Source organism: Coffea eugenioides, chromosome 10 (assembly GCF_003713205.1).
Source record: "Coffea eugenioides isolate CCC68of chromosome 10, Ceug_1.0, whole genome shotgun sequence".
NCBI classification, from domain to species: domain Eukaryota; kingdom Viridiplantae; phylum Streptophyta; class Magnoliopsida; order Gentianales; family Rubiaceae; genus Coffea; species Coffea eugenioides.
The window spans coordinates 30,787,939-30,797,270 of NC_040044.1; the positions used below are offsets into that span (position 1 = coordinate 30,787,939).

A 9,332-nucleotide genomic window follows, 5' to 3' on the forward strand; every position below is an offset into this window, starting at 1 on the left:
TGTAAGTTTGGCTGGGTTATTAATTGGATCAACTCATAAATACCTATTTAGTTACTGATTCAAAATAGACAAGTTATCAATGGTTATAGTCTTAAATAGGAGTGGGTCACCTAATTATCCATTTATGATCTATTTCAAAAATTTTACTTACTTTTTGTCCTACATTTTTTGAGCAACAAAATAGTACATCATTGTAATCAAAATATAAAAATATAACAAGTTACTAAATAAATTTTTACCTGAATAAAAGGAAAATAAAAAATTGCATAGAAAATTTGAAAATGGTATCAAGAAAAAGGGAAGAGAGGGTTTATAAAATAGGGGAAGTGGCTTGAAGAGGAAAAGAGGGAAGAATATGGAAGGGAGGGATGATAAGGTGCATGTTTGGTGTGCTTTTGATATTCTTTTAGGTACTTTTTTGAACTTTTTCTATATTTTTTAGTGTACTTTAAGAGTTTAAAACAAGATAAATAGATACGATATTTCGACATAAGTTAGATACTAAAATAATACTCTTTTATTTTTTAGCCTTTTTACCATATGATTATTGTAAATAATTTATTTATTATTACTATAATTTAAAACATAAACCCGTACATAACGCAGATCAAAATACTAATTATAATATAATTCAACCTCAAAAGGGTTTTGGCGTAATATAAAGATTATGCATTTACTTTCCTTAAAATTTGACCAAATTTTCAATCAAACCCTCAGATTTGATCATATTACAATCACCTCTCTTGGTACTAATGGTGTTTAAACCGAACAGAAGTAGCAAAATCAGAGAAATGCCCTATAATGCATAAGACTAAGTAAAAAAAGTTTTGTACAGAAGAGCTTTTTAAGTATAAATAAAATATTCGAACTTTCAAAAAAAAAATTTAAGAAGAGATTGCCAACATTATGCTACTAAACAAGGAAACTAAAAAGAAAATTGTCAGGCAAAACTACAAGTACATAGCCTAATAAACAACTATAAGAGGAAAATTTTCTTTTTTAACAAAGAGAAAGGTATTCATCAACTTGAAAATGCCAAAAAAATCAAAGCACTTTAGGAAATTTCAAGAAGTCCACCATCATTGTAGAGCCCCCTTTCGATCTGCCTCTCTCTCCAAGTTTGACAAACCTGAACCTTTGTCCCCCATCTCCCAGAACAATGGTCTTGCTTACAAGACACAAATATAGCACTGGACAAATCCACTTATTCAATCAAATACAAAAATGTGAATTTCAAGCTAATCTATATTTTTTAACGCACTATTTAGTTTATTTATTTATACATTCATATTTTATGAACTATTTTAGCATTACATATTAACTTGTTAAAAGTTAATCTATTATATTAAGAAAAATTTCTTGAAAGTTAAATTGCGTATAAATTTCAATTAGTTTTTGCATTCGAATTCAATTTTACTTTGCCAAGTTTCATATTAAGTACTTAGTCCTATATACATGTGATCTTTTAAATGTAAAATTTGAACTAATGAAATTGTATATTTTTAAAAGTACTTTTCATGAACATATAAGACCAAGATTTAGATGTAATTACAATTTTATTTGTGTCCTTCCAATTACATTAGAAAATTGATCGTCTTTTAGAGTTTGATACTATAGCATAGTGAAGTTGTACTTTTATCTTACTAAGATTATAAAAATAGGAAAACAAAGAAATGAATAGTTTTTCTAATAAGCACATTAATGTATATATTGATGTAATAATAAATATATAGCTTACTTATTATGTTTCATACACTTAAATTTACTGTTATTTTGTTAAAATGATCTAATGATTAAAAACCTAAATTTGATTAAAAACTTTTTACTTTGAGCTGCAATTAGACATCATGGTATCCAAAAAAAAAAAGGAAAAAAAATCATCACTCTGAAAACAAACTAGTAAACCAGCACTTTTCTACATATATATAAATTCGTCCCCTAACTAAAAATCCTGACTTCGCAACTGACTATAGAATAAAAATGCCCTAGTAAGAGGATTCAACTGGTAGCTATGGACTTGGAGATCGGTGGTTTGGCTTTAGTTCGTGTGAGGATATTATGCTTCAATTCTTAATTTTTGGTGTATTCTCACTCCTTGGTCAAATACAAGGAGCTTTTCCTCACGGTATTTCAGTCATTTTTTCTCAATCCATTAGAAATGGACTTACCTCACTTTGCATCTCCGAACTTGTATAATTTTTTCACCTTGCACCTTAAACTTCAATTTTGGACACTTTACACACTAAACTCTCAAGTTTGTCCTGTTTAAATCCAATCAATAATAACTTTAGCAAAATTAATGTCATAGGTGACCCAACAAATCAATGAAGATGTGTCGAAAGTGGTCAAAAGGTGTCCAGCTATCGTAGCAAAAATAAAATTGTACATTATCATTAATTTTCACCATCTTTTATTTTGTTAATTTTGCAAACATAATTATTTATTGGACTTAAATGAAAAAAATTGGAGAGTAGAAGGTGTAAAGAGTTCAAAATTAAGAATTTAAGGTACCAAATATTCAAAATTAAAATTTAGAGTGTAAAGTGAAAAAGTGACATAGGTTGAAAGGTATAAAGTCGATTTAGTCCTTTAGAAATTGGTTTGGTGGAGGTAATACTATGGATGCCAGTGGGTTATCCAAAATTGATTCTAGATGTTTGGATCTTATCAACCTTGAGATTCTTGATGAATTCTGCCTCTCATGACATATACGTAGCAACGATACATTTATATAACCTATTTTATCCTAATCTAGGAGGGAGGGAAAACCTAAGGAGACTGTGGTAGAGGCTAATGAGTATACAGATTCAACTACATCAAGAGAGTGCTATGGTACAACTCTTAGAGATTTTTTTTACTACAGGTGGAATTTGAACATTTACTAACAGCCTAAGGAGGGACTTAAGTCCTTTCAATTGCCCGGCCTTTCAATTGCACTACTTTTGAAAGAGAGGTTGAAGAAAATTTCATGCAATTGCCAGCCGTACTTTAACAGTCAACAGGTGACGGACTGAGGTGATGGACTGACTAGCGGTTATACATTTAGCATAATGAGGGACATTTCTGTAATATTGCTACATTTTAGGGTTTTATTGGCAGTTTGGTCAAACTTTAGGGGGAGAAATGTAATTAACCCGAAAATATATGAAAGTCCACTCTGTTAGACCGGATCAGACAGGGAAGCAGATTCCATTCAAGCCTTCAAGGAACCAAATTCCATTCACAATTTCCCATTCCAAATCGTAATTCCGTACTAAAAAAGGGTCATGCTTCACGCCGCCTCCTTTCCGAACCAATGTATCTGGACACAATCACATGTTCGCTTTAGTAGATTGTTGAACTCTAGATTCGGACCCTTTCCTTTATTTGACTCTTCCTCAAAAACCAACTCTTTTCTGGGCAGTGGCGGCCGATATTCAACCGTTATGGCTTCTGCATCAGCCATTTCAACTCCAAAAGATCAAAAAGATGTCGTTTACCGTCAAAACGAGGCAACCCAGAAAGCTTCTCAGCCTAATTTGCAGGTAATTCTTTTAAAGTTTGAATCTTTCTTTAATTTCCTGAGTATCATTTATTTTGGAATACTATGTTCAAGGATTTTTTTCTTTTGAATATCGAGTTAATTGCTGGAAGCAGTACATTTAGTTATTATACTAGAAATGGTTGAGTTTGCCTTAAAGATTTGGTGATTCCATAGGTGGTAAGATTTTACATGTAATGAACTGGATTTGGGGGTAAGATGTGTGAAAAGTGCTCTGGATGTTCTCCTAATCCGGTAGAAGTCCTTGGTGCACAAGAAGACAATATATAGTTTGTGTAAACAATTATAAGTTGGCTCAGATGTAAATTGTAGGCTGCTTCTTCTTGAAGCATTTGATTATCTTCCAGCAATGCCGACTTTATAGCATGAAAAACTAGAAAATGTTTCGGAAATAGGCAAAACCAATAAGACCTGCAAATTCTGCAGATGCTAATATGTTATTGCATTAATTAATTCCTGGATTTATGGAAGGTTACTTTAGCAGGCAGTCATATGTTTGAAACATTGCATATGTCAGTACTGCGTAAGCTGAAACATGCCTCTTAGTAAGGTTATTCCCCTACGTAGGCAATCTTAGGCCATGCTGGCCGAGTGAAGGGATCCTTTCTCACTTGGGTGTGCCTAGACCTTGAAGTCTATTGGGTGTCCAAATAAAATATTGTGTTAAGCCTGCTTTGTGGGAGATCCATCCCTCATGCAGGACTTTAATGTCTTAAGTAGCCTTAATCTTTGAAGCAAAAACTTCATGACTTGCAACCTGCTTTCATGTACTGATTTTCCCATGAGAAAGAGATGACTATTCTTGGTCAGTTTCACATAATTGTTTGTTTGCATGCCAGTTTCGTGCGATGATTAGTCATCCATTTGGGTTCTAGCATGTGTACCCTAACACGATTGACTCTTGTTACTTAGCTGAAAAGGTTAGAATAGAAGAATGAATGACTGGTGTTCCTTGAAGTGTTAAACTTGTGATGAACAGGAATACTTGCTCCTTTGGACAATGCATTCTCTCTTCCTATGTCATCTGCTTATATTGTTTCTCACATTTTGCAAATTTTCTTTGATTGAGTTGCCTCTTTTGTATCATGCACGACTTCAAGAAGCTTGTGTAACACCTTCAAAAGAAACTAACCACATACATGGACTCAACACCTCATGAATTCTAGTTTGAGTTCAGACTTGAGATCTTCATATTGAGAACCCTGTCGGCTATGTCTAACATGGTAATTACAAGTTTACTGAACGATTAATGGAAGCATTTTGTTAGTTTTTTAGATGTTGAAAATCAAATAAACATGTAGCGGAGTATTGGTGAGATAATCTCATCAGAAGCTGATTATGCGAGTCTTTTGAAATGGCTGTTCATGACTTGTAGAGGAGGGGTGATTGCTAAACATATGCTGTTGCTGGTACTATAGCGATTGTGTTTGTTTGCTAGTAAATTCCATATGCACGTAAATGATACTAGTAAATTCCATATGCACGTAAATGATACTATGCAATAATCTTATGCACCGACACCCGGGGCAACGGGGTAGGGGTGAAGAGAGACCAAGAGGGACATTGGAGATGACAAGCTTGCAAAAGATATGCATGAGGATGCCAGACTTTCATGAGATGCTGATAATATGAGCTCCAGATTTTTTCTTGCTATCTAGTGGATGTCTCAGTGCTTATTATATGTTCTTTTCTTTCTTTTGCATTTCTCTTTTTCTTCCTTGTTTCTTTTTTTTTTTTATCTCCTTTAATCATCTGCAACTCCAGGAGACCTGTATATAAGATTTGTTTGAATCTAAAGATTCTTGAATATCATGAAATGCTGAAAGTTGTGAGGTTCAATTGACAAGACTGGGAAATGACTATGTTTTTGGTCCTGGTTAGCTGTTTCAGGATTTTTAGCAGTGATCTAAGAGAATCTTTGTTAGTTGCAGTTTGGGGGCAAAACAGAGTGTTGTTTGAAATAAGTAATGGATGAAAGGTTTGTGGCTCCATAATTATGGGGAATGCTCAAAAGGCTTATGTTTGAAGATTAAGTCTCAGAAACAAAAGTAACAAATTTCCTGAAGTGTTTTACTGATTTTGCTATAGAAGTCTGGTGAAGGCAACACTTGAATGTGTAACCTGAAGGTGGTAACCTGTTATTATTGGTAGCCTTTGACTGGACAACATGAAATCTTGTCTGACTTTAGCTTCTCTGTCTTGAAAAGTGAAAAAAAAATTTACAATTTTCAGTACTTCGTTTGAACTCAACCAAAACCAAAGTCACTGAGGTGTTTAGTACCTATAATGTATGGATAACTGCAAAACGGCGTTTGTTTTCCTTATAGGTTTGTCTACAGGCTAAATATGCATAAAAGACTTGTCTTTCAGTGAGAACGTATGCAATGGTCAGGATTCAGTCAAAGATGATGTTCCAATGGTTTGAACTCTAGAAATTATAACTTATGCAGCCAATAAGAGGGTATTATATGGGTGAGAAATGCCTTGGAACCTAGGAGCCAGGATAAGATTTCATTCTGCATCCTCAATAAAGAGCTGAAGTATTGTCATTTATTTGTTCAAGACAAACTGTTTAGATGTGTATTTGTATTTAGTGCAATACCAAAATGCAGGAGACCAAGTTGTCGTGGTTGTGTTTCCCTCTGTAAAAAATGGAAATATATCTAGAGGGACGTGCATTTTAAGCTTGTGCCTGGAGTTATATTGGTCCTTGGTCACACTTGTTATGACTTCATTTCAACTTGAAGAAATACTTAAATAAGTAATTCATAAATTATCTGCCTACAGAATAAATTGCAAACTACTGCCTGATGGACATTTACCCAAAGCGTGATAAGAGATAAAACAAATGTGACTTAGGCACATGAATAAACCCTCAAAGAAAAAAGGGAGGATTCTTTCAAAACTAAAAGATTTTAGTAGAGAAATATGTTTTACTGAGACCATTGTGTTGATGGACTTAACTATATTTGAAGTTAAAATACAATTTTACTGTAATTCTTTTCAATTCTAAGGTCCAAAATCATGGGATCCAAAAGCCTGAAAAAGATGGAGCAAAACCATGCAAAATAGCTTTAGCAAAAACAGAACAAAAGAATGGTCAAAACTCTTTAGACCATCATCATGAGCACACAAAATGAATGAAGAGGAAATCTTCTCGCTTCCTCCTTTCATGAGCACCGAATGGTTCTTCATGCTACTGAAGACGAAATCCCTGGTTTCATTAGTGTCTTGCTTAAACTCTGCATAGTATTAGGACTCTTCTGTACATCCTTGCCCTTTATGACTGTTCTATGAACTTTGCAGTTGATCTCTTAGCTAATGCCAATTGCTGCCCTATTGTGCATCTCTGCCTGCTCAGACTTTAGATGCCTAAATATGAAAATTATGCTAGCTGAAATGTTGTCAAAAGTAAAGCAGTTCTGTTTTTTGATTACATAAAACAAGAGTGAGGTAGTTAGGCTGCATTTATGATTCAACTTTTCATCTTGTTTAACGTTTTTCTTTTCAAACAACTTTATTTCTTTTTGTATTTGTTTCTATTACTTTCTAATTATTTTTCCCAGATTTTCTTAACCCTCAATTATCATGGACAGGGTGAGGGAGGACGAGTCATCCTATGCTTAATTGTCTGAGATGGCTTATTTTGAAATTCTTTATCCTATCCTAACTAGATTTTTCATGTGTATAGTATTACTTTTGAATGGAATATCCATATAATTGTCCAATACTATGTTTGGTATGCAGAGGACATTCATTTTAGTTGACAAAATATGTTAAAAGAATGATGAAAAATGAGTTGTCTGACCAATTTGTCATCCCAGGATAAATAAATCGAATTTTCGAATTGGGTGTCATCTAAATGAATTCTAAGACAATGGATATGTTTTTTCAAGATATACCTGTAAGAGAAAAATCCTCAAGGAAGTTGAAATAGGTTCCTCCAAAAACTTACAGTAAATCACTCATAACTTCTAACTGTGATGTCATTTGTCTTAAGAATTATTTAAGTTCAGCTTATGGCCCCAAAAGTATTTTCTTTAACATGCGATATCAGATTTCTTGGTCAAATTGCATTTTCCTTACCATGCTTCCAATAATGTTTTCATGGTCTAAGAAATTTTGTTTTTTGGTTTTCAATTTTTGATGTTTTCGTCTTGAATTTTTAGGTTGCAAAGAGATTGGAGAAGTTTAAAACAACAATTTTCACACAGATGAGCATGCTTGCCATTAAGCATGGGGCTATTAACCTGGGGCAAGGCTTTCCCAATTTTGATGGTCCTGAATTTGTTAAAGAAGCAGCTATTCAAGCCATTAAAGATGGAAAAAATCAATATGCTCGTGGATATGGTGTGCCAGATCTCAATTCAGCTGTTGCTGCAAGATTTCATCAGGACACTGGACTCCTGGTTGACCCTGAAAAGGAAGTAACTGTGACCTCAGGATGCACTGAAGCAATTGCTGCAACCATTTTAGGCTTAATAAATCCTGGAGATGAAGTCATCCTTTTTGCTCCTTTTTATGACTCATATGAAGCCACCTTATCCATGGCTGGTGCTAAAGTAAAGAGTGTAACACTACGGCCTCCCAATTTTTCAGTACCTCTTGATGAACTCAAGTCTGTTATCTCCAAGAATACTCGAGCAATCCTTATCAACACTCCACATAACCCCACTGGGAAGATGTTCACTCGAGAAGAGCTCAGCTTGATAGCATCTCTGTGCATTGAGAATGACGTTCTAGTTTTTGCAGATGAAGTTTATGACAAACTAGCTTTCGAAATGGATCACATTTCTATGGCGTCCCTTCCTGGGATGTACGAGAGGACTGTCACTATGAATTCATTAGGGAAGACTTTTTCCTTAACTGGCTGGAAAATCGGGTGGGCAATAGCTCCTCCACATCTGACATGGGGAGTGAGACAAGCCCATTCATTTCTCACCTTTGCAACGTCGACTCCCATGCAGTATGCAGCTGCAACAGCGCTTAGAGCCCCAGACTCCTACTATGAGGAGCTAAAGACTGATTACATGGCAAAGAAAGCGATCCTTGTCGATGGATTGAAGGCTGCAGGTTTCATAGTTTTTCCATCCAGCGGAACTTATTTCATAATGGTGGATCACACTCCTTTTGGGCTGGAAAATGATGTTGCCTTCTGCGAGTATCTGATCAAGGAAGTTGGAGTTGTGGCAATTCCAACTAGTGTCTTTTACTTGAATCCAGAAGAGGGAAAGAATCTTGTAAGGTTTACCTTTTGCAAGGATGAGGAAACTCTTAGAAGTGCGGTTGAGAGAATGAAAGCGAAGCTGTCCAAGAAGTTCTAACCCACGAGGCATGTTTTAGAAATACCTCATTTATATGGTGCTACTATTTGTAATATGCAGCTGTGGTGTTGCGTGGGACAATAAATTGTGACTGTTACCGTTGGCACCATAAGGAATTGCAAAAACAAAAATACTTTTGGGATTTAAAGTTCTATTGATAAATCATTTCTATGATGGGATTATTTCGGAAACCTCCCCTAACCTGATAATTAACTTGTCACCCTTGAAGTTTCAAATGTTTTACTTATCTCTCATATTAGTGAGATGGGGCCACTAATCATCATTTATGAATTTGATAAAATTACCCTGATTGCTTACAATTTTTTTACGGTTAAAAAAGTATGGAAGAAAAAAATTGAAATGGCCAAGATTAAATGGCTGTTTTAACATTTTCGTTTTTACTTGGACCATCACACTTATTTAGCCCCCCTATGCCAACCACGTATTAAGTTATCCTTATTATTCTA

The 9,332-nt window shown here is 34.6% G+C and overlaps 1 protein-coding gene across 1 annotated transcript; it reads left to right on the forward strand.

Moving 5' to 3' along the window:
- Window positions 1-3,189: 3,189 nt before the first annotated feature.
- On the forward strand, window positions 3,190-9,051 carry LOC113748699 (probable N-succinyldiaminopimelate aminotransferase DapC). Its single transcript, XM_027292231.1, has 2 exons — window positions 3,190-3,524; window positions 7,711-9,051. The coding sequence occupies exons 1-2, from the start codon at window positions 3,267-3,269 to the stop codon at window positions 8,863-8,865; spliced, it is 1,413 nt and encodes a 470-aa protein (XP_027148032.1). The 5' UTR covers window positions 3,190-3,266; the 3' UTR covers window positions 8,866-9,051.
- Window positions 9,052-9,332: the final 281 nt, after the last annotated feature.